The sequence below is a fragment of the Aquarana catesbeiana genome, linkage group LG08 (assembly GCF_042186555.1).
Source record: "Aquarana catesbeiana isolate 2022-GZ linkage group LG08, ASM4218655v1, whole genome shotgun sequence".
Taxonomy (NCBI): domain Eukaryota; kingdom Metazoa; phylum Chordata; class Amphibia; order Anura; family Ranidae; genus Aquarana; species Aquarana catesbeiana.
This window is the reverse complement of record NC_133331.1, coordinates 127,973,289-128,000,005: the sequence shown is the minus strand read 5'-3', so window position 1 is coordinate 128,000,005 and position 26,717 is coordinate 127,973,289. Positions and strand designations below refer to the sequence as shown.

Genomic DNA, 26,717 nt, shown 5'->3' with positions numbered 1-26,717 from the left:
CCTTCTGAGGGACGTTCCTGAATGTCCACTCAGAAGGAGGAAGCGCCCACCCTGCCGTATATGTGCAGTGGTTGGGTGGGAGGTGGTTAGGTAAGGGGGCATTGCTCCACTGAGCACCAATGTTAGGGGTGTTCTTACTGTGTTTCTTTTCTGGCCATTTTTAATATTCATTTAATTTCATGATTATTACTGAAAATAATAATTTTGTTTTACAGAGCAGGGGGTAATAAAATGTTTTTTTTTTTCTGGGTGTCACATATTTAAGGTATGCCACATTTTTTATTCTTTTGTTTATTATTATCTTTATAACTCACTGATCACAATAATGTATCATAAGTAAGGATAAGCTTAAGATTCGGTCTGAACAGATTTTTTCTGCAACTGAATGGAAATATAATGCTTAATGAAATATTAAATGAGCATTTTTCTGGGGAGAAATTCTCTACCAGGTGTGAGTATCTTGAGCCATCACTCATCAGATGTTAGTGGCCCAGGTGTACAAGACCACTATTTGGTCTTTTGTTTATACATCTACAGGGTTTTTACCAGGTCGATGTCAATCACGTAGAAGATACTGCCTTTGGCCTCAGCGTATTACAAATATCAGAGTAGGCCCTTCTTTGGCAGTTTCTATGATGGTGTCTCCCTCCCCTCAGGGGCATTGCATCCCAGATAGTAATTACTATAGCTGCTCTGTGTCCCGTGATGTACGATAAAGAAAATAGGATTTTTCCTACAGCTTACCTGTAAAATCCTTTTCTTGGAGTACATCACTCAAGACCATCAGGTCCTGCTGGACTGGGAGTGTCCAAAGGAGCAACCCCCGCAAGACTTGCTATGCCTGTAATTCGGCCAACACTAATATCAGTGTTACCACCTTACAGATTCTTTGCAAAAGATGTGTTAGAATCCGAAACGGGGAAAAAAACATCAAATAAGGGAGAACCAGACCTTAAGGTGTTACCAGTACGTGTGAAAAAATATATAGTTGCACTAATATTAACCTTCCAATCAAATACAATAAATCTTCCAATTGCTCGAATTGTTAAGTGTATGTGCTCAGATAATAGAAAAGGACACAACCACTAAAATGTGAATAAGTTTTAAAACATCCAAAAAACCTTCTGTGGTGATGATTATAATAATAGAAAGTCCAGTGTTAATAATAGGGAATATATAAAAATAATATAAAGTCGTAAATCACAAGAAATGTCCCAATAAAACATATAAAATAGGTGGCCGTTCTTGTTTATACTTCAACATCGCCAATAGGAATAATCCCCTCTATATTGGAACATACAATCTGATCATCAAATGTTTCCAAAATATCGCTGTGTGATAAGATGTTTCCAACAGAATATTCTTAGGTATCACCAGTATATGTAATGAAAAAGAAAAAACATCATTGCGCAATGAACTTATACTAGAAACCCAGCCGCACTACACTGAGTGCACTCACGTAAGCCTGGAATGATAACAGCCTGGATGGAAGACAGTCAGCCGCTTGGGGAGCGGTGGATCCTCACACCGCTCGTTGTAAGCTGCTGACTAGCCACAATACCATACGTCACTGACTCCTCCTACGCGTTGCTTCACCCGACACGTGACTTTTTTAAGGATAGTCATTTGACGCTCGAGTCTCCATTATATATTGGTGCCAACGTCAGCGTTACTATAGAAACAGCGGTATCATCGAATCATCATTTTGTTCTTACATCGGGCCTGATTATCATACTTCATACCAACTTTATTCATAAAACAGCATTAAAAGATTAAAAATCACTAATCTGATAAATGATTAGTAATATGTAGCTAACGTTAAAGTGGAGGTTTGCTGAAAAAAAAATATTAAAAGCCAGCAGATACAGATACTGCAGCTGCTGACTTTTAATATATGGACACTTACCTGTCCAGGGAGCCCGCGGTGTCGGCAGCAAAGTCGATCCGTCCTTCGACTCTCGACTTCTGCTGCCGCCATCCTCAGTAAGGGAATAAGGAAGTGAAGCGGTGCGGCTTCACTTCCTGGTTCCCTACTGCGCATGCGCAAGCCACGCTGCGCGTCCTCACAGGTCCCTGCTGTATTCTGTGTCTCACAAAATACAGTGGGGGAGGACGGGGTAGGTGGCGTAAGTGGCGTAGGTCACTGCAATCACCGCGGTGATCTATGCCAGGAAGTGGGAGCAAATACCTGTATTAGACAGGTATCTGTTCCCTCCTCCTCCCTAAAGGGTGCCAAATGTGACACCGGAGGGGGGGGGGGGGATCCAAAAAGTGGAAGTTCCATTTTTGGGTGGAACTCCACTTTAAGAAACAACATTAAGCACATTTAAACACAAGGAGGTACTAGTTACTCACATACTCCCTCTAGTGGATAGTCTAAATCCACTATCATACAGTATTATACTCGTGACATATGCGGAACAAATATATATATGTATATAGAAAGTAGTAATAAAAATAAAATAAAATTAGGTGCTCCTCCAAAACAATCATAGTTCTTGTATGTAAAGTCAGCTTCCCTACCTGTCTAACTGACCGTATAGAAGCCATATCAAAAAGGGAACAATATATAAATAAATGTACACTGCCGATAACTAATTGGTAATTTATTGTATTTTATTGGAAGGTTAATATTAGCGCAACTATATATTTTTTCACTATGTTATTTTAGGCGTCTGAACCCTTTTTTAGTTTTTGCAGCTTTTATTATTTGGTTTTCTTCCAAGTTTAAATATTTTTGCACTATATTTTATTAACTTATTTATTTAGTGTCTCATCTATTTTCACTACAGCGCTTGAGTACACTTTTTAAATTTTACCAGTACGTGTACCCTTATTGGCAGTGGGACTCTTGTCCTGGACACACCTGTCCCAAACTGTTGTAGAACTTAGAATCTAGTAGATTCCCCTGCAGAGTTCCTCTTGCCACTATCCTATACCTGGAATACGTATTGGCGATAGAGACAGCACTTGTACTGTCCCAGACAGAATGTGGTACACCTCTCTGAGTCGCATGGCCTCTGGTGCCGCCCTGGCATTTCCAGATTGAACCTACAAACAGGTTTGTCCTATAATCCAGAGCAAGGCATACTGGCCAAAAATTCCAAAAATTGGACAGTATGCTCTCTTGTGGAGACCAAGCCCACCGAACTGTAGCCAGCCTCAAGTCAACTTAGAGAGACTGGCATCTGTGGTTATTATTTTCCAAATTCCTGAAAAGGAAGAATATCAAGCACCATTTTTTGCTCTGCAACACCCCGGAAACAGAGCCTTCTGGCAATGCAATGCCTGGATCTTCAAGTTTCAGACAGAGAATGAACCTCTACCAAGACCTGGAGTAGAGCTGTATGTAGAGAATGTGCTTTGACCTAAACACAGCTTCCTCCTGTAGAATATATATTGAAGAAACCCCTGGAATTGACTGCTTCCTGAGCAAAGATTATTGAAGTAAAGAGTATTGAGGTGTCTTCAGCAAGCCCAGCACTAGGGCTAGACGCTTTGAGAACCCTCCGGAGCTGTGGCCAACCCAATGGGAAGATTCACAAAAAAAATGGCTGTCCACTGCAATTACAGAAATCTTTGATGTGCCTGGAAACAAACTGCCACACGAAGATGTTCGTTTACAGATGATTATGGACCCCGAAATCTACCTCTTGCAGAGAGGTCATCACTGAACAGTCTAGCCTATCTGAAACAGAAGGATATTCAGTGGCTTGAGATCTTAAGATAGACCTCATGTCCCTATTTGGCTTTGGAACTGCTACCATTTAATTGTCTCACAATAATGAGCCCATAAATACTGCTCCAAGAGCAAATGCAAGGCAAAAGACTGACCACTTTGTGACAGACCCAGACAATCTCAAGAGGTTTCTGACTGCTAAAGATGAAACAAACCACCTCAGAGACTGCCCTAAGATTTTCTGGCCTGAAATACTCTCAAAACCCAGCAGCCTCAGATGCCTCCCTCACCCAGGTGGCGAAAGCTTACATCATCTGGTATCCCTGGGCAGCTCCCATCTATATACTAGCCAGGCTTGATATTGCTTAGGCTTTGATCAATTGAGATCAGGCATGATCAAGGTGATGCAGCCGCAGTCTGGTGAAAAATGAATGCGCCAGGAAACACTGCAATGCCAAACACCACAGTGGCTCAGATGCACCCAAAACCACTGTCCATCGAGAGATGTGGACACCACCAGATCCCTGAACCTGAGAGTGGTGCCCCTGCTTCCCCCGGCTGCCTCTCTTTTCTGAAACCATTAACCCGGTACAACAATAATGCAGCAACTATATTATCCCACCTAATATACAGTCCTCCAAGGATGCAGGCCTAAAACAATGTTGGTTTACCTCTATGCAACCCCTTAGGTATGCAAGTACCTAGGTATGCAAACATGCAGGTATACAAGTATTCTTGCCATTCATGTATTTATGTATGCAGTACAAGGTCAATAAGCACACACGCATGTACCCCTAGGCAAACAAGCACCCAGGCAAATAAGCCCATATGCATGTAGTCCTAGGCAATTAAGCACATACAGTGGGGACGGAAAGTATTCAGACCCCCTTAAATTTTCCGCTCTTTGTTATATTGCAGTCATTTGCTAAAATCATTTAAGTTCATTTTTTTCCTCATTAATGTACACACAGCACTCCATATTGACAGAAAAACACAGAATTGTTGACATTTTTGCAGATTTATTAAAAAAGAAAAACTGAAATATTACATGGTCCTAAGTATTCAGACCCTTTGCTGTGACACTCATATATTTAACTCAGGTGCTGTCCATTTCTTCTGATCATCCTTGAGATGGTTCTACACCTTCATTTGAGTCCAGCTGTGTTTGATTACACTGATTGGACTTAATTAGGAAAGCCACACACCTGTCTATATAAGACCTTGCAGCTCACAGTGCATGTCAGAACAAATGAGAATCATGAGGTCAAAGGAACTGCCTGAAGAATTCAGAGACAGAATTGTGGCAAGGCACAGATCTGGCCAAGGTTACAAAAAATTTCCGCTGCGCTTAAGGTTCCTAAGTGCACAGTGGCCTCCATAATCCTTAAATGGAAGATGTTTGGGACGACCAGAACCCTTCCTAGAGCTGGTCATCTGGCTAAACTGAGCTATCGGGGGAGAAGAGCCTTGGTGAGAGAGGTAAAGAAGAACCCAAAGATCACTGTGGCTGAGCTCCAGAGATGCAGTCGGGAGATGGGAGAAAGTTGTAGAAAGTCAACCATCACTGAAGCCTTCCACCAGTCGGGGCTTTATGGCAGAGTGGCCCAACGGAAGCCTCTCCTCAGTGCAAGACACATGAAAGCCCGCATGGAGTTTGCTAAAAAAACACCTGAAGGACTCCAGGATGGTGAGAAATAAGATTCTCTGGTCTGATGAGACCAAGATAGAACTTTTTGGCCTTAATTCTAAGCGGTATATGTGGAGAAAATCACACACTGCTCATCACCTGTCCAATACAGTCCCAACAGTGAAGCATGGTGGTGGCAGCATCATACTGTGGGGGTGTTTTTCAGCTGCAGGGACAGGACGACTGGTTTCAAATGAGGGAAAGATGAATGCGGCCAAGTTCAGGGATATCTTGGACGAAAACCTTCTCCAGAGTGCTCAGGACCTCAGACTGGGCCGAAGGTTTACCTTCCAACAAGACAATGACCCTAAGCACACAGCTAAAATAATGGAGTGGCTTCACAACAACTCTGTGACTGTTCTTGAATGGCCCAGCCAGAGCCCTGACTTAAACCCAATTGAGCATCTCTGGAGAGACCTAAAAATGGCTGTTCACCAACGTTTACCATCCAACCTGACAGAACTGGAGAGGATCTGCAAGGAGGAATGGCAGAGGATCCCCAAATCCAGGTGTGAAAAACTTGTTGCATCTTTCCCAAAAAGACTCATGGCTGTATTAGATCAAAAGGGTGCTTCTACTAAATACTGAGCAAAGGGTCTGAATACTTAGGACCATGTGATATTTCAGTTTTTCTTTTTTAATAAATCTGCAAAAATGTCAACAATTCTGTGTTTTTCTGTCAATATGGGGTGCTGTGTGTACATCAATGAGGAAAAAAAATGAACCTAAATGATTTTAGCAAATGGCTGCAATATAACAAAGAGTGAAAAATTTAAGGGGGTCTGAATACTTTCCATCCCCACTGTATGTATGTAGCCCCAGGAAAACAAGTACATATGTATACAGCTTAAGGTAAACAAACATACGTATGCAGTACAAATGAAAACGTGCCAGCATGTGTTTAAGCAATATGCATCTATGGAAGCATGTGCTTATGCAATTATGCTTTTAGGCAAAATATGAAAGCGTGCGCTGTTCACATGCATTCATGAAACGTGCCCATGGAAACAAGCATTTTCGCAATAAGCAAGCATGCGTTTATGAAACACGTTTATGCAACATTACACAACACGTATCTATGCAGACATGTATAAACATGCATCTTTATGCAACCATGTATCTTTATGCGATCATGTATCCTTATGCGATCATGTATCTTTATGCGATCAAGTATCATTATGCGATCAAGTATCTTTTATGCAACCATGTATCCTTATGCGATCATGTATAACCATGTATATTTAAGCAAACATGTATAAACATGCATCTTTATGCAACCAAGTATCTTTATGCGACCATGTATCTTTATGCGACCATGTAAAACCATTTATATCTATACAAACACGTCTAAACATGCATCTTTATGCAACCATGTATCTTTATGTGATCATGTATAACTTTATATAGCCAAGCAAACAGGTATAAACATGCATCTTTATGCGATCACGTATCTTTATGCGATCATGAATAACCATGTCCATTTATACAAACATGAATAACAATGCATCTTTATGCAACCATGTATCTTTATGCAATCATGTATAACCATGTATATTTATGTAAACATGAATAACTATGCATTTGTGCAACCATGCATCCTTGTACAACCATGATCATATATCTTTATGCAAACATGTATAACCATGTATATTTATGCGAATATGTAAAAACATTTATCTTCAGCAACCATGCGTTTCAGCAACCGTGTGTTTCAGCTAGTTTGTAAGCAAGCACTTGCTTAACTGCAGTTGCCCCATACTAGACCTGCAGGATTTAGCCAAGCACATATGCACTATACTGGAGATACAACTCTTAAAATGCACCCATGCTCATGTTTTTCCAAACGTGCATATTTAAACATGCATTTAAGCAAGTTTGCAAGCATGTATACTATGCTGCACCTGCGTACAGAGCAGTCAACAACACTTTAAAGTGAACTGCTAACCATCCAGGGGTGTATCAACTTAGTCGAATAGTCCCCCCCCCCCCCGGATAAGCAGTAAATATGCAGCATATAATCATGACTTGTCTGTCACACAGTTTTCCCATAGTAAGTACTCACACTTTGTTAGCATCCATTGGCTGCTGCTATGTCTCCAGAGGCCTACTGAACCTGTTGCCACATGGCATGGCTGCCCTTCCTTCCTATATAAATTTAGGCCACACTGAGCGAGCCTGCGTCCTCTAGTAGCTGGAGGAGAAACAACAGCCCACATGAGTAAGAGTACATAGCATGATTAATCAGCACACTGGGAGAACAGACAGTCAGAATTTTTTTTTTTTTTAACCACTTCAGCCCCGGAAGGTTTTACCCCCTTCCTGACCAGAGCACTTTTTACAATTCGGCACTGCGTCGCTTTAACTGCTAATTGCGCGGTCATGCAATGCTGTACCCAAACGAAATTTGCGTCCTTTTCTTCCCACAAATAGAGCTTTCTTTTGATGGTATTTGATCACCTCTGCCGTTTTTATTTTTTGCGCTATACACGGAAAAAGACCGAAAATTTTGAAAAAAAATTATATTTTCTACTTTTTGTTCTAAAAAAAATCCAATAAACTCAATTTTAGTCATACATTTAGGCCAAAATGTATTCGGCCACATGTCTTTGGTAGAAAAAATGTCAATAAGTGTATATTTATTGGTTTGCGCAAAAGTTATAGCGCCTACAAACTAGGGTACATTTTCTGGAATTTACACAGCCTTTAATTTATGACTGCCTATGTCGTTTCTTGAGGTGCTAAAATGGCAGGGCAGTACAAAACCCCCACAAATGACCCCATTTTGGAAAGTAGACACCCCAAGGAATTTGCTGAGAGGCATGTTGAGCCCATTGAATATTCATTTTTTTTTGTCCCAAGTGATTGAATAATGACAAAAAAAAAAAAAAAAAATTACAAAAAGCTGTCACTAAATGATAAATTGCTCACACAGGCCATGGGCATATGTGGAATTGCACCCCAAAATACATTTAGCTGCTTCTCCTGAGTATGGGGATACCACATGTGTGGGACTTTTTGGGAGCCTAGCCGCGTACGGGGCCCCGAAAACCAATCACTGCCTTCAGGATTTCTAAGGGCGTACATTTTTGATTTTACTCCTCACTACCTATCACAGTTTTGAAGGCCATAAAATGCCCAGATGGCACAAAACCCCCCCCCAAATGACCCCATTTTGGAAAGTAGACACCCCAAGCTATTTGCTGAGAGGCATGTTGAGTCCATGGAATGTTTTATATTTTGACACAAGTTGCGGGAAAGTGACACATTTTTTTTTTTTTTTGCACAAAGTTGTCACTAAATGATATATTGCTCACACAGGCCATGGGCATATGTGGAATTGCACCCCAAAATACATTTAGCTGCTTCTCCTGAGTACGGGGATACCACATGTGTGGGACTTTTTGGGAGCCTAGCCGCGTACGGGGCCCCGAAAACCAATCACTGCCTTCAGGATTTCTAAGGGCGTACATTTTTGATTTTACTCCTCACTACCTATCACAGTTTCGGAGGCCATGGAATGCCCAGGTGGCACAAACCCCCCCCCAAATGACCCCATTTTGGAAAGTAGACACCCCAAGCTATTTGCTGAGAGGCATGGTGAGTATTTTGCAGCTCTCATTTGTTTTTGAAAATAAAGAAAGACGAGAAAAATAAATTTTTTTTTTCTTTTTTCAATTTTCAAAACTTTGTGACAAAAAGTGAGGTCTGCAAAATACTCACTATACCTCTCATCAAATAGCTTGGGTGTCTACTTTCCAAAATGGGGTCATTTGGGGGGGTTTTTTGCCACCTGGGCATTCCATGGCCTCCGAAACTGTGATAGGCAGTGAAGAGTGAAATCAAAAATTTACGGCCTTAGAAAGCCTGAAGGCGGTGCTTGGTTTTCGGGGTCCCGTACGCTGCTAGGCTCCCAAAAAGTCTCACACATGTGGTATCCCCGTACTCAGGAGAAGCAACAGAATGTATTTTGGGGTGTAATTTCACATATTCCCATGGCATGTTTGAGCAATATATCATTTAGTGACAACTTTGCGCAAAAAAAAATAAAAAAAATAAAAAATTGTCTCTTTCCCGCAACTTGTGTCACAATATAAAATATTCCATGGACTCGACATGCCTCTCAGCAAATAGCTTGGGATGTCTACTTTCCAAAATGGGGTCATTTGGGGGGGTTTTGAACTGTCCTGGCATTTTATGCACAACATCTAGAAGCTTATGTCACACATCACCCACTCTTCTAACCACTTGAAGACAAAGCCCTTTCTGACACTTTTTGATTACATAAAAAAATAATTTTTTTTTGCAAGAAAATTACTTTGAATCCCCAAACATTATATATTTTTTTAAAGCAAATGCCCTACAGATTAAAATGGTGGGTGTTTCATTTTTTTTTTTCACACAGTATTTGCGCAGCGATTTTTCAAATGCATTTTTTGGGGAAAAAACACACTTTTTTAAATTTTAATGCACTAAAACACACTATATTGCCCAAATGTTTGATGACATAAAAAAGATGATCTTAGGCCGAGTACATGGATACCAAACATGACATGCTTTAAAATTGCGCACAAACGTGCAGTGGCGACAAACTAAATACATTTTTAAAAGCCTTTACAGGTTACCACTTTAGATTTACAGAGGAGGTCTACTGCTAAAATTACTGCCCTCGATCTGACGTTCGCGGTGATACCTCACATGCATGGTGCAATTGCTGTTTACATTTGACGCCAGACCGACACTTGCGTTCGCCTTAGCGCGAGAGCAGGGGGGACAGGGGTGCTTTTTTTTTTTTTTTTTTTTTCTTTATTATTATTATTTTTTTATCTTATTTTTAAACTGTTCCTTTCATTTTTTTTTTTTAAATCATTTTTATTGTTATCTCAGGGAATGTAAATATCCCCTATGATAGCAATAGGTAGTGACAGGTACTCTTTTTTGCAAAAATTGGGGTCTATTAGACCCTAGATTTCTCCTCTGCCCTCAAAGCATCTGACCACACCAAGATCGGTGTGATAAAATGCTTTCCCAATTTCCCAATGGCGCTGTTTACATCCGGCGAAATCGAAGTCATAAAATGCTCGTAGCTTCTGGTTTCTTAGGCCATAGAGATGTTTGGAGCCACTCTGGTCTCTGATCAGCTCTATGGTCAGCTGGCTGAATCACCGGCTGCATTCTCAGGTTCCCTGTTGAGACAGGAGAGCCAGAGAAAAACACGGAAGACATTGGGGGGGGGGCATTCCCTCCCACTGCTTGTAAAAGCAGTCTAGAGGCTAATTAGCTGCTAGGATTGCTTTTACATGAAAGCCGATCGCTGGCTGAAAAGAATGATACCAAGATGATACCTAAACCTGCAGGCATCATTCTGGTATAACCACTCAAAGTCAAAAAAATGGTTAACAATAAAGCACAGTAAGCGGTAAGGTATAAAAAATTGCATATCTGAAAAGCAAACATGATAAAACATAACAACAATAAAACATTGCAGAATAGAATACAGTAAAAAAAGAGCAGAACAATAGAGAGAGAATAGAGAGAGAGAGAACAATAAAACGACAACTATTTTTTTTTTTTATTTTATATTTTTGTATGTGTTTTTTTTTTTTTTTTTTTTTTTTTACACTTTTTTTGTAACTAACTTTTATAACTGTAACCGGTTCCAGGTTGGGGTCTCTCAAAATGCGATGGCATCTTGGGAGACCCTGTGAAAGTGTGCCTAGTCTGTGGAATGCTGTACCCTACGCTAATACTCAACTAGTGTATGGTAGCGTTCAAAACATTCACCAATGCAAAGACCAGGATTGTCAGGACAGGAGGGACAATAATAGCGGGTGTCACGCCTATATCCACGCTTGCTGCAGACACAACATCTTTTTTGGGGGGGTTCGTTGGGTAGGGGTACTCGGGAGGACATAAAGAAAATGCCTCTCATGCAGCCGACTGCATTTGGTTGGGGATGAGAATGGGGGAAGTACGGGCGCTGCAGAAGCGGTGGGTTCCCAATTAGGATTGGCGAATGCAGCAGGAAGGGCACTATGGGCACGACGGGCCTGTGTTTGTCTTTTTGGTGGCAGCGGGACACTACTTGTGCTTGCCACCTCACCAGCTTGAACTGCACTTATGGGACTCGCCACGTCACCAAGTGTTACTGCAGTGCTGGTTTGACTACGACCGGGGTGTACTAGGCCGCTGGTGCTTGCCAGTTCAATAAAAAGCTACAAAAAAACTGTTAGCAATCGCAGGGATCAGGCCTGACTCTGCGAACGCTGCAGTTATGTGTTTAGTGTTTTGTAAGTGACAGTGATCGATCGATACTGCACTTGGGTGGGCTGGGCTGGGCCAGGCGGAGGGGCAAAACGCAGGTGCTAGCAGGTATCTGGGCTGATCCCGCTAACACTGCGTTTGTGGGAACCCTAAACTGCTGGGGACGCTAGTATAGATCTGATCAGATATTGATCCGATCAGATACTATACCACTAAGGGAGGTGTATGGTGCGTGCGTGGGTGTTAGCGGTGCTGGCGCTAACCTGACGCTGCCTGGGGCTGGTGCTTGCCAGTTCACCAAAACGCTACCAAAAAAACTGTTAGCGATCGCAGGGATCAGGCCTGACTCTGCGAACGCTGCAGTTATGCGTTTAGTGTTTTGTAAGTGACAGTGATCGATCGATACTGCACTTGGGTGGGCTGGGCCGGGCGGAGGGGCAAAACGCAGGTGCTAGCAGGTATCTGGGCTGATCCCGCTAACACTGCGTGTTTGGGAACCCTAAACTGCTGGGGACGCTAGTATAGATCTGATCAGATCAGATATTGATCCGTTCAGATACTATACCACTAAGGGAGGTGTACGCTGCGTGCGTGGGTGTTAGCGGTACTGGCGCTAACCTGGCGCTGCCTGGGGCTGGTGCTTGCCAGTTCACCAAAACGCTACCAAGAAAACTGTTAGCGATCGCAGGCATCAGGCCTGACTCTGCGAACGCTGCAGTTATGCGTTTAGTGTTTTGTAAGTGACAGTGATCAATCGATACTGCACTTGGGTGGGCTGGGCAGAGGGGAAAAACGCAGGTGCTAGCGGGTATCTGGGCTGATCCCGCTAACACTGCGTTTTTGGGAACCCTAAACTGCTGGGGACACTAGTATAGATCTGATCGGACCAGATATTGATCCGTACAGATACTATACCACTAAGGGAGGCGTATGCTGCGTGCGTGGCTGTTAGCGGTACTGGCGCTAATCTGACGCTGCCTGGGGCTACGCATATCACCGCCGGGCGATCGGGGGGGCTAAACCTTTATTCGGTAATAAACGGCGGGTGCCCTGACACTATGAAAAATAAACAAACTAACCAGCGTCACCCGTAACAGTTATACGGTGATCAGTGGTGAAAGGGTTAACTAGGGGGCAATCAAGGGGTTAAAACATTTATTAGGTAGTATATGGGGGTCCCTGTCGCTATAAAACGCTGACGGCGAACCTAAATATTTACCTCACTAACTAGCGTCACCAGCGACACTAATACAGCGATCAGAAAAATGATCGCTTAGTGACACTGGTGACAGGGGGTGATCAAGGGGTTAAAACTTTATTAGGGGGGGTTAGGGGGGTATCCTAGACCTAAAGGGGGGTAATACTCACTGCCCTAACACTGTAACTGTTACAAACTGACACTATGCAGTAATCAGAAAAAAAAAAAAATACTGCTTGCTGTCAGTTTGTGACAGGGGGGGGTGATTGGGGGGGGATCGGGGGGCAATCGGGGGGGGGGATCGGGGGTGTAAAGTATGCCTGGCATGTTCTACTGTGTGTGTGTGTGTGTTGTGCACTTACATGTCTTCTCTCCTCGGCGCTGGGACGGAAACTGCCAAAGCCGAGGAGAGATGACATCACATCCTCTGCCTGTGTGAAACTACACACAGGCAGGGGAGGATTCCGATTGGCTGGGAGCGATCGCGAGGCGGGGGCCACGATCGGATGGTCTCCCCCTCGCCTCCCGACGCTCCCAGTCAAATGCCGACCGCCGCTGGCACCGGGGGGGGGGGTCCGATCGGACCCCCCGCACGCGGGAGGCAGATCACGTACAGGTACGTGATTCTGCCTGCCCGTGCCATTCTGCCGCCGTATATGTGCGTTAGGCGGTCGGCAAGTGGTTAAAGAGAAATTACAAACAAATGCAGACTTTCCATTCCTGCTGCAGGACTCTGAACATAACAGGAGTCCAATCTTCACCCATCACGGTGAGCTTTGTCATAAAAGACCTTCAGAGACTTGGTCCCCCTTAATCTGGAGCCCACTCCCCTGGACCTGTATAGCACCCTGCAGGAAGGCACCTTGGTCAGAACAAACACTGCACAGGGTTCCATTACGCAGGGTCCATCGCTGTGAGGCTGCATTACAGGCAAACCTCGAGGAATCTTCTCTCCTTCCAATGAGGCTCGGGTACCATCCATTTTGGCTGACAGCTTTTTCAAATGGATCCGATTAAAGTCCATGATTCTTAATAGAACTGTCCAGACCTTCAAGTATGCTCCAAGAGCACATGTATCACATCAGTGACCACCACCTTACAGACACTGGCAAAAAAACAAGGTACTTCCTGTATAGGAGGGGTTATATAGAGGGGGGACTTCCTGTCATTTGGGTGTGCCAGTGTCCATTCACCTATAGGTGGCGTATAACCCAGATAGTAATTTATAAGCTGCTCTGTGTCCCGTAATGTACGATAAAGAAATTTGGTTTATGTTATTTAGGCATGCACAGTTTTGACTTGCTGATAACTATCTTTTTTTGAGGGTTTGATAAAGTTTTGTACGCTACTCCCATAGGAGCCACAGGGATACTGTCCAGGTCTCCCTACAATCTTTGCCCCGCAGCCGGGCACACAGGCCCATTCACACTTTTCTTCAATTACCAGTCTAGGGGTGCTGTTTTCCGCTATAGGCGGAACCTTGGTTGTCACGTTAAAGTGATTGTAAAGCTTTAATTTTTTTTTTTTCATTAAAATAATAAACATGTTATACTTACCTGCTCTGTGCAGTGGTTTTGCGCAGAGTGGCCCGGATCCTCCTCTTCTCCTGGTTCCTCCCTGCTGTTGGGTGCCCCCACCTTAAGCAGCATGCTATGGGGGCACCCGAAGGTATAAAAAACATTGTGCCTTTACAATCACTTTCAGTTGTCCTGAATCTTCCTCACTTCATCTCCATTACATAGGAGGTTTGGGGAATATGTATTTTACGAATATTGTTAGAAGGAAGATATAATTGTTTTATATTTCAGTTTATCTCACAAGATGTGACAAAGGCAAGGCATTTTTGGAAAGATCAACGGGTATTTTTTTTGTTTGCTGAAAACATTCGTAGTCTAAAAATGAATGCAGCCACCACATCTGAGGACTGATAAGCTGCAGTACGTTACATTTTTGTTCTTTGGTTTAGAAATTGATATTCTGGTAAAATCTAAAAACACTATTAAAACTACATTGGTATGGGATGTCAGTTTATAAAATAGGGATTGACAATATTTTTGGACTATGACAACTTTTTTTTAATCTCATTGAAGCATAAGTTAATTCACTCTAAACTCTATAATAAGATTATACTGTAAGTATACTACCATACCTCCCAACTTTCTGAGATGGGAAAGAGGGACACCTATTAGCAAAAAAAATGTAGACTAGGGACACACCCCTGCCATACCCCCATTACATGGAGAATTATTACACAAAAAATGATAGGATAAACCCACAAGTACACTATAATTCCCTTATACTAACTTGTGAAATATACAAATGCATCAATTTAGTAATTTAGTGACGATTGGAAATTTCGTCCTTGTGCTTAAGCTACACTGCAACAGGCGTCTGGATTCTGTCTCCCCATGTGGGCAACTCCTCCTTTGCGGGTGTGTGGACTAAGAGGCTGGGCTGGCCAGTTATTGAAGCCACGACTTTTCCGCCTGCTGGAGCGGTATACAGCGCTCATTTCTGAGAACCCGCGTCCTCCTCTGGTGGGCGGGGCTGTGATGAGTGCAGCGCACCTGCCATTCTGATTGAGGGGTTCCCTTGGTTGCTCTCTGTGCCCGTCCACCTCCGAAATCTCCTTCCCAGTTTGACAGCTGGGTGCTGGGGTTACGGTTGCGGGCTTGATCTGGCGCCCTTTCCTTACTGCGGGTGTGTGGACCAGGCATGTGAGAGGGGACATGTACCCTCAGTACCCTGATTATCAGTGCTGCCTATCAGTGCAGCCTCATCAGTGCCACCTATCAGGGCCCATCAGTGCCGCCTATCAGTGCATTTCAGTGCAGCCTCATCAGTGCTGCCTATCAGTGCCCATCAGTGCAGCCCATCAGTGCCCATGCCCATTAGTGCAGCCTATCAGTGCCCATCAGTGCAGCCTCATCAGTGAAGGAGAAAAATTACTTATTTGCAAAATTTTATAACAGAAACTAAAAAAAATTTGTTTTATTTCGTTTGGCACCAGGCGTGAGCAATTCCTATTGCCCGACGCTCCGGACATGCAGTTCCGGGCGCCGGGCAGCTTATTTAAAAAGCTGGCTCCAAACTTTTTTAGATGGCTGCTAGATTCAAAGCAAATTTGTCAAGCCCTGCTGTAATACACCTATTGATAGATACATACATATACTACTGAAGATACAGTATGGGTAAATATAAATATACAGATCTGCAGTATATGTGGCATATTTTATTAGCAATTTTGAGGTTTTATGCTTAGTATACCGGCAGATTAACCACTTGCCTATTGGGCACTTAAACCCCCTTCTGGCCCAGACCAATTTTCAGCTTTCAGCGCTGTCACACTTTGAATGACAATTGGTCAATGACAGTGGTCGTACAACACTGTACCCACATTACATTTTTATCATTTTTTCACACAAATAGAGCTTTCTTTTGGTGATATTTAATCACTGCTGGGTTTTTATTTCTTGCTAAATAAAACAAAAAAAAAAACGACAATTTTGATAAAAAAAAAAAACTGTTTCATAGTTTGTTATAAAACTTTTGAAAACAGGTAATTTTTCTCCTTCATTGATGTGCGCTGATGAGGCTGCACTGATGGGCACTAATGGGCACTGATAGGCACTGATAAGGCAGCACTAATGGGCACTGACAGGTGGTACTGATAAGCAATGATGAGGCAGCACTGAGAGGCGGCACTGAGAGGTGGCACTGATGGTTGGCACTGATGGTTGGCACTAAAGGGCACTGATAGGTGGCACTGAAGGGCACTTATGGGTGGCACTGATAGGTGGCACTGATGGGCAATGGTAGGTGACACTGATAGGCAGCACTGATCGTGGCACTAATTATGATGCATTGATTGGCAGTACTGATGGGTATTGATGGGTGGCACTGGTGGGCACTGGTAGGTGGCACGAGGGGCACTGGTAGATGGCACTGGTGGGTACTGATAGGTGGCACTGGCAGCTGGCACTGGTGGGCACAAATGAGGCAACCGCAGCTCTCTGTGTGTAGGACTAATGTCCCTCTGACAGAAGTCGGTGATCGGCTTTTTTTCCCCTCACGCTGACAGCGTGACGGAAAATAGATTATCAATATTATGTTTACATCACGTGATCAGCTGACAGCTGATCACGTGGTAGGGGCCGGGATCTGTGATCACCCGATCTCATAGACTCGGTAATCACAGAGAGTGCCGTGTGCAATTAAGGCCCACGCTGTAGCCATCTTTCGGCTATAGCGCGGGCAGGAAGTAGTTAAAGTGGAATGGTATACCAATTGCAATTTTGGTCTCCCTATTAGGTACTTTATTTTCATTTGTTCAACCTCTGTTGTATACCTCAGACATAAAAGGGCATCTAATCCCTTGATCCCAAGCATAAAATACATTTTCACAACAACAAGGAGGTCCAAATATGGGTGCAGAAAATTTTATAAACAGGTGTGTTTTTCATTAATGCATTTATTTTAAGTACAGTAAGAACAATCCATTCCCCAATAATGCAGAATAAAAAATGGGGACATTCTGTAGTGGTGATATAAAAATAGTATGCAAACCTAAAAATATCTATATATTGTATAGCAAATGTAAGGTCACAAAAAAAATCTAATGGAAAAAGAAAACACAAAATACGCTGATTTTACATCTATATAGTGTAGAGCACGCAAAAAATAAAAGTATCCCTTAGCAAACAATGTGAGTATGTACATAAAGATGGCTAGAAGATACCTTTACAGCTAGAGGTGTTTGGTCACTGCTAGCACTTTGGATGATAAGGGTACTTACCTCATTCTGCGTTGTTTGTCTTTGAGTTTACTGTGTTTGCTGTTGTTGGGAGCTGCCTGATGTACCTGCTGAATGAGATCCTCTATATACCATAGGCATGCACAGTGGGTGTGCCTGGCAACACCCTTATCACCCAGTGCAGAGCAGATTCTCCCTGCTAATATTTCACCAAAGCTACTAAAAAGAACTGTAAAAAATAATAAAAAATGCAATGCAATAGGCTGCGCACACATATGCTATATACAGATAGAGCATGGTCACATGGTATGAACCTATAATAATAAAATGAAGAATGGAAACTGAAACTTGGTGGTGGGAAAGCAATTACCCGATCAAACAATAACCAGAGCAGCCCATGCAGCTACTATGAAGCCTGGGAGTAGAAGGGGGAATCATTTGAGGGGCTGCTGAGAAAATGTAACATAGAAAATCTGGGTACATGTGAAAATAACACACAACCATCCCTGTATTATTAAGGATTGCGAAGGTTTCGGCTGACTCTCTACACCTTGTGACATAAAAAGAACTGACGTCAGACGTGCCCAAGGAGACTTCGGAATTGGTGTCGCTGGTCACAGATTCCCTTTGCAGGCTGTGCAGTAAGGAAAATTTGTTTAGCTATCTTAAGCTGGCCATAGACGGATTGCAATTTAGACGATTCAGCAGAGACAAAGAGGCACAAATAGTGAGGTACATCTCTCTAATGGAACCGTGGATAGCAGTAGAACCCAACAGAAGTTTCAATTTTTCACCACCCTATCCATAACTAGAAAATGTTTTTAGCTTGACATAAACTCTAACAAATCATTGATTCAAAAGGAAATGCTAAATATTACAGCAAAGAGAATGCCAAAATATGTCTTTTCAATATTTGTAGAAAGATAATTTTCCAGAAAGTGTTAATTAATGATTTGTTAATTACATTATTATTTTGAAATATATTTTATGAAATAAATCTTCATTCAGCACACATGCAGAACTACATAGGAAAATCAGGAGGTCCATTTCAAAAACAGAGAAAGTCTTACAAAAGAAGAAAGGTTTAACAGGTAGCTAATTGCTATGTGTGTAGCAGGCATGTTGTATTGCAATTTTTCCTTTTGGCCACAAGATGGAGACAGAGATGCTGACAGGTCCTTCCAGAAAAACTCAGAGACACAGAGCATACTTGGAAAAAGGGGAGTTTCAGGAAGTGCTGAGGGGATGGAAGGGAGGAAAGCACTGAGGTAAAAAGAGAGAGTGCTGACAGGAGACAGAGGAAAGGAGATTGCTTAAAAGAGAGGGAGATACCAAGGCTCAAAAAGTCATTGCTGGGACACAGTGACACTTAACAGTGAGGAGAGGAGGAGTTTGTGAGGGGAAGGAACTGAGGTGCCAGAGTGAGGAGAGAGACAAACGCTGACACCTGGGTCTGTGTGCCCCAACAGAGGAGGAGGGATATCCTGAAGCCCGGGAAAAGGAGAGATGTAAGGAGAGTGAGAGAAAAACGCTGTGAGAGGGATTTTTGGAGCTGAGAGAGACACACACTGACACCAGAAAGTGTGTGACCTAGTATTAAGGAGGGAGAGCTGTCTGAGGAGAGTGGGCTGAGGTACCAGCATCAAGCTAGAAGAGAGAGAGGAACATCTAAAGGAGAGAGAGCGATCTAAAAGAGGGAGAGCGGGCTGAGGTACCAGCATCAGGCTAAAGAAGAGAGAGACACACACTGACACCAGAGCGTGTGTGACCTATTATATAGAGAGAAAGCCAAGTCTTTCCAGAGACTGCCAAGAGAGAGAGAATGTGGTGAGGTGACCAGACTGTGTGGTGGAACTCCACCAGAAAGAGAGATAGAGACATGTTTTTCCTGAGACGACCGGGAGAGTGCTGCAAGAAGATAGAGGGGAGCCAGGATCAGTGTCACCCACACGTTCCACCACCGTTAAGCTCAGGAACCCTGATCGGTGACCCAAGCAGCACCCAGCTCAGTGGAGACAACCCACACTGTTTCAGGGATCGCCATATCCATCCAGGTATTGGGTCGGCCACTTCCTCTTCACCTTGCGAGTTTTGCTACCAGTCATCTCGATTGGCCCTCGGAAGGGGATCCAGTGCCTTACAACATCACCAGGAGCATCAGAAGCCTGAACCAGCACCTGGGATTATCATTGTGTTATCACACAGAGGATTGGTGAGAGGGTGCAAACTCAACATACTTCTTGACACCATACTGACACTGCATGCAGACACCAATCTCCCTTTTTAGTGTCACGGGATGCTTGTTTGGAGCTGCCATCTCTAGTAGTTTGCCCTTTTAAATCTCTACCTAACGGAACATTCTAGAGGATTACTTCTACATGCAAGCTTGTTTAAACCTACTCTAGCAAAAAGACACTACTGCTAGCAAAAGACACTAGTATTTTTCACCTCAGGACCTGTGCTTACTGTACTTGTGTGACCCTTTTCTTTTCGTTGTGTGTTTGCCTCTCAAAGGTGTTTGCGGCCCTGAAGGAGCTGAAAAGTTGACAAGTCTTCTCTCCTCCCTCTCAGCGCCTGTGTTAAGGGCATATAGATTACTGCCTCTTCTTTACCTGCAGTTGCTAAATATTAAGGTTGTCGTTTCTAATGTATTAGTTATTTGTAGCAAGGTTTAACAGTGTTGTAAGTTTCCATATACTTTAAACCATGCTAATATATTCAACTTGTTTATCACTACCAGCTGTGTGTCTATTTTTGGTGATAATCCACAGCCAGGATAACGGTCCGCATATGTCTTTAAATGCGTTTGCAGTCATTTTATTTAACCAGGTGTGTCAGAGGGGCTGAGGTAATTCTTGGAGTTGAGGCGGAGATCAGAGAATCCAAATTCACCAAGTGGCTCCTTTCATTTCACTGGGTTTTGATAAATTGATGATAAGTGCTATGTTGTTTTAGGATCCTTTAACTAGTTTCCCTCAAGCGCATGTTTTTTTTATTTTTGCACATGTTAAAATCAGCATTTTGCAATTTTTTTCATAGGTTGCACAATATTTGCGCAATTGTTTATTAAATGCATATTTTCAAGAAAAAATACACTAAGGCCCGATTCACACTTGTGCAACTTAAAAATTGTGCAATTTCCATTGCGGTTTTACCCTGTGACTTGATGCGACTTTGATGCGCTTTTGAGGCGATTTTGGATAAGTGTGAATATGTTATGACTTTGGCTTTGACCAATGTGATAGTTTTGTTTGTGCTCTACACAGTCGTTAGACATGTACAGAATGGAAAAATTAGTTTAGCCCTGGTCCACACTGAATGCAACTTTGAAATCATACTGCCTCACTTAACCGGTTCCCGACTGGCGCACGCCGATGAATGGCACGGCTGGGCAAATGGGCGTACCTGTACGTCCCTTTGAATTTTCCGCTGTACCATGGTGTGCGCGCCACCCGGGAGCTCCGTGAGTCGGGTCGCGGGTCCCGGGTCCCGCAGGCTCGATGTCCGTGGGGATACCCAGGATAGTCTCACAGAGAGGAAGAACGGGGCGATGCTAATGTAAACAACCATCTCCCCGTTCTGCCTAGTGACAGTGTCACTGATCATAGCTCCCTGTGATCAGGAGCTATGATCAGGGATGTGTCACAGCCAGCCCATCCCCCCTACAGTTAGAACACATCCCTAGGACACACTTAACCCCTACAGTGCCACCTAGTGTTAAAACCTTCACTGCCAGTCACATTTAAACAGTAATCAATGCAATTTTAATCGCACTGATCGCTGTATAAATGGTCCCAAAATCACGCCAAAATTGTCCGACATGTCCGCCATAATGTTGCAGTCATGATAAAGATCGCTGCCATTACTAGTAAAAAAAAAATTAATAAAAATGCCATAACACTATCCCCTGTTTTGTTGACACTATAACTTTTGCGCAAACCAATCAATAAACGCTTATTGCGATTTTTTTTTACCAAAAATATGTAGAAGAATACGTATCGGCATAAACTGAGGGAAAAAAATGTTTTTTTATATATTTTTGGGGGATATTTATTATAGCAAAAAATAATGGGTTTTGAACTAACCATCCATTATGGACATAGAATTATTGCGCTCACTCCACTGTATGCAGGGTTACCTCTGTGGTGCAGTTGCAGTTTACATATGCTTATGCATCCTATGCCACTTTTGCATTTGAAGGTGTGTGCAGAGTGAAGGGGTTACGTTTAATGTTTTTATTTCAATTTTATTATAATTCAAATTTTTTCACTTTTTTATTTAAAATAATTTCATTTAACGTTATTGCTGTCACAAAGGGGACTAACAAGCCCCCTATGTGATAGTATCGGGCAGATGATAGGTACTCTCTATGGGGGTAGACCCCTGATGTCACCCTTCCCTTGACCTCCATTGTAGCTCATGCTTGATCATGCAGATCATGCTTGATTAGCTGCTTCCCCGGCTACAGCTCTGAAACCAGAAACACTCAGAGATGAGTGCTTACGGCTTCATTGATGTTCACTGATGTTCCCCGATTCCCTCCTGCTGGATATTCTGAGACTGTTTGTTGTGGTCACAAGCTACTGGCAAAAGTGGGAGAGCCCGGGAACCACTGAATGGGGATGCTCCACACCACCCACACTATAAAAGTGATCAGGTAGTTTTACAGCCACCTGATTCATTCTTACATGACAGCCTAGAACCAGTTGAACAACATACAGTAGTAGCAAGCCCACGGCATCTTTTACAGCTATGAGCTTGTTTTAAACCCTTCAATATCTTGATATATACTGTATATGATATGTACAGTATCTCACAATAGTTAGTAGACCCCTCACATTTTTGTAAATATTTTATTACATCTTTTCATGGATGTGGAAGTTGAGTACGACCTGGACCAAATCAGGGTACTGTTGGAGTGGCAGGGAGAGATACCTGTGTGCTTTCAGGAGGAAGAGGTATGCCTAGCTGAAAGGGTTACTGCCAGGGTGATCCCACTGAAAGTGGAGGGAGAGATTGTTGAGAGGCAGCCATCATCGAGGGCCCAGGAGAGGGGCTTAGGATCGGTTGGGACAGACTCCCCTGGGGCTGGTGCCCCCCTGTTTCCTTCTACACTGACATAGCTTAGTGAAGAATGGATCTGGAAATACAAATAAGAGCTGAGGATGAGCCGAACAACCCCCCCCCCCGGTTCGGTTCTCACCAGAACATGCAAACAGGCAAAAAATTCAGAAAAAACACGCGAACACCGTTAAAGTCTATGGGACACAAACATGAAAAACCAAAAGTGCTTATTTTAAAGGCTTATATGCAAATTATATAAAAAAAAGTGTTTGGGGACCTGGTCCTGCCCCAGGGGACATGTATCAATGCTAATTTTTTTTTTAAAAACGGACATTTTTTCGGGAGCAGTGATTTTTTAATGCTTAAATTGAAACAATAAAAATGAAATATTCCTTTAAATATCATGCCTGGGGGGTGTCTATACTAAGCCTGTATAGTGGCGCATTTTTCCCGTGCTTAGAATCACAGCAAAATGACATTTCTAAAGGAAAAATTGTCATTTAAAACTTATCGTGGCTGTAATGAATTGTCGGGTCTCGGCAATATAGGTAAAACTCATTGGAAAAAAAGGGAATGGGTCGATTCCCCCCCCCCCCCAGACCATTACCAGGCCCTTTGGGTCTGGTATGAATATTAAGGGGAACCCCGAACAAAAATTAAAAAATAAAATTGCGTGGGTGTCCCCCCAAAATCCATACCAGGCCCTTCAGGTCTGATATGGAAATTAACAGGAACCCTGCGCCAAATTTAAAAAAAAAATGGCGGGTCCCCCCAAAATCCATACCAGACCCCTCAGGTCTGGTATAGATTTTAAGGGGAATCCTGTACCAAAATGTTTAAAAAAATGGTGTAGGGTCCCTCCCAAAATTCATACCAGACCCTTATCCGAGCATGCAACCTGGCAGGCCGCAGGAAAAGAGGGGGGACGAGAGAGCTCCCCCTCTCCCCCCCTCCTGAACCGTACATGAACCGCCATGTTGAGGGCTACATGCCCTCAACATGGCGAGGGTGCTTTGGGGTCTGACCCCAAAGCACCTTGTCCCCATGTTGATGGGGACAAGGGCCTCATCCCCACAACCCTTGCCCGGTGGTGTATGCGGGCGGAAGGCTTATCGGAATCTGGAAGCCCCCTATAACAAGGGGACCCCCAGATCCCGGCCCCCTATGTGAATTGGCAATGGTGTACATTGTACCCCTACTATTTCACAAAAAAAGTGTCAATAATGTTAAAGACAAGAGACAGCTTGAGACAAGTCCTTTATTTAAAGATAAAAAAATAAAAATGTCCCACGATGTAAATCCACGCCGCCCGTTACCAATTCACATGGGGGGGCTAGGACCTGGGAGTCCCCTTGTTAAAGAGGCTTGCAGTTTCCGATAAGCCCCCCGCCCGCATACCCCCACAACCACCGGGCAAGGGTTGTAGGGATGAGGCCCTTGTCCCCATTAACATGGGGACAAGGTGCTTTGGGGTCAGATCCCAAAGCACCCTTCCCATGCTGAGGGCATGTAGCCTGGTACAGTTCAGGAGGGGGGGTGCGCTCTTTCACCCCCCCTCTTTTCCTGCGGCCTGCCAGGTTGTGTGCTCGGATAAGGTCTGGTATGGATTTTGGGGGGCCCTATGACTTTTTTTTTATTTTGGCACAGGGTTCCCCTTAATTTCCATACCAGACCTGAAGGGCCTGGTATGGATTTTGGGGGGACCCCCACGCAGTTTTTTTTTAAATTTTGGTTCGGGGTTCCCCTTAATATTCATCAATACTTTTGATGGTATTTGATCACCTCTGCGGTTTTTATTTTTTGCGCTATAAACGGAAAAAGACTGAAAATTTTGAAAAAAGTGATATTTTCTACTTTTTGTTATAAAAAAAATCCAATAAACTCAATTTTAGTCATACATTTAGGCCAAAATGTATTCGGCCACATGTCTTTGGTAAAAAATGTCAATAAGCGTATATTTATTGGTTTGCGCAAAAGTTATAGCGTCTACAAGCTAGGGTACATTTTCTGGAATTTACACAGCTTTTAGTTTATGACTGCCTATGTCATTTCTTGAGGTGCTAAAATGGCAGGGCAGTACAAACCCCCCCCCAAATAACCCCATTTTGGAAAGTAGACACCCCAAGGAAATTGCTGAGAGGCATGTTGAGCCCATTGAATATTAATTTTTTTTGTCCCAAGTGATTGAATGATGACAAAAAAAAAAAAAAAAAAAAAAAATTACAAAAAGTTGTCACTAAATGATATATTGCTCACACAAGCCATGGGCATATGCGGAATTGCACCCCAAAATACATTCAGCTGCTTCTCCTGAGTACGGGGATACCACATGTGTGGGACTTTTTGGGAGCCTAGCCGCGTACGGGGCCCCAAAAACCAATCACCGCCTTCAGGATTTCTAAGGGCGTAAATTTTTGATTTCACTCCTCACTACCTATCACAGTTTTGAAGGCCATAAAATGCCCAGATGGCACAAAACCCCCCCAAATGACCCAATTTTGGAAAGTAGACACCCCAAGCTATTTGCTGAGAGGCATGTTGAGTCCATGGAATATTTTATATTTTGACACAAGTTGCGGGAAAGTGACACATTTTTTTTTTTGCACAAGCTATTGTGCTTATAGACACCCCAAGCTATTTGCTGAGAGACATGGTGAGTATTTGCAGCTCTCATTTGTTTTTGAAAATGAAGAAAGACAAGAAAAAACTTTTTTTTTTTTTCTTTTTTCAATTTTCAAAACTTTGTGACAAAAATTGAGGTCTGCAAAATACTCACTATACCTCTCAGCAAATAGCTTGGTATCTACTTTCCAAAATGGGGTCATTTGGGGGGGGGGTTTGTGCCACCTGGGCATTCCATGGCCTCCGAAACTGTGATAGGCAGTGAAGAGTGAAATCAAAAATTTCCCCCCTAGAAAGCCTGAAGGCAGTGCTTGGTTTTCGGGGTCCCGTACGCGGCTAGGCTCCCAAAAAGTCTCACACATGTGGTATCCCCATACTCAGGAGAAGCAACAGAATATATTTTGGGGTGTAATTTCACATATTCCCATGGCATGTTTGAGCAATATATCATTTAGTGACAACTTTGTGCAAAAAAAAAAAAAATTGTCTCTTTCCCGCAACTTGTGTCACAATATAAAATATTCCATGGACTCGACATGACTCTCAGCAAATAGCTTGGGGTATCTACTTTCCAAAATGGGGTCATTTGGGGGGGTTTTGAACTGTCCTGGCATTTTATGCACAACATTTAGAAGCTTATGTCACACATCACCCACTCTTCTAACCACTTGAAGACAAAGCCCTTTCTGACACTTTTTGTTTACATGAAAAAATTATTTTTTTTGCAAGAAAATTACTTTGAACCCCCAAACATTATATATTTTTTTTAAAGCAAATGCCCTACAGATTAAAATGGTGGGTGTTTCATTTTTTTTTTTTCACACAGTATTTGCGCAGCGATTTTTCAAATGCATTTTTTGGGGAAAAAACACACTTTTTTAAATTTTAATGCACTAAAACACACTATATTGCCCAAATGTTTGATGGAGTAAAAAAGATGATCTTAGGCCGAGTACATGGATACCAAACATGACATGCTTTAAAATTGCGCACAAACGTGCAGTGGCGACAAACTAAATACATTTTTAAAAGCCTTTAAATGCTTTTACAGGTTACCACTTTAGATTTACAGAGGAGGTCTACTGCTAAAATTACTGCCCTCGATCTGACGTTTGCGGTGACACCTCACATGCTTTTTTATATTATTTTTAAACTGTTCCTTTCATTTTTTTTAATCATTTTTATTGTTATCTCAGGGAATGTAAATATCCCCCATGATAGCAATAGGTAGTGACAAGTACTCTTTTTAGAAAAAATTGGGGTCTATTAGACCCTAGATCTCTCCTCTGCCCTCAAAGCATCTGACCACACCAAGATCGGTGTGATAAAATGCTTTCCCACTTTCCCAATGGCGCGGTTTACATCCGGCGAAATCTAAGTCATGAAATGCTCGTAGCTTCCAGTTTCTTAGGCCATAGAGATGTTTGGAGCCACTCTGGTCTCTGATTAGCTC

The 26,717-nt window shown here is 42.9% G+C and overlaps 1 protein-coding gene across 2 annotated transcripts in view; it reads right to left on the bottom strand.

The window, feature by feature from the left end:
* Window positions 1-17,790, bottom strand: part of LOC141106031 (interferon-induced protein with tetratricopeptide repeats 1-like) — a 47,104-nt gene extending 29,314 nt beyond the window's left edge. Inside the window, exons 1-2 of one of the 2 annotated variants that reach the window (XM_073596375.1) lie at window positions 17,621-17,790; window positions 7,429-7,557 (exon numbers count right to left, since the gene is read on the bottom strand). In XM_073596375.1, coding sequence (XP_073452476.1) covers window positions 7,429-7,445 — 17 coding nt within the window. In that variant the 5' untranslated portion in view covers window positions 7,446-7,557; window positions 17,621-17,790. The remainder of the gene's footprint in view (window positions 1-7,428; window positions 7,558-17,620) is intronic. The other variant, XM_073596376.1, reaches the window with a different exon arrangement.
* Window positions 17,791-26,717: the final 8,927 nt, after the last annotated feature.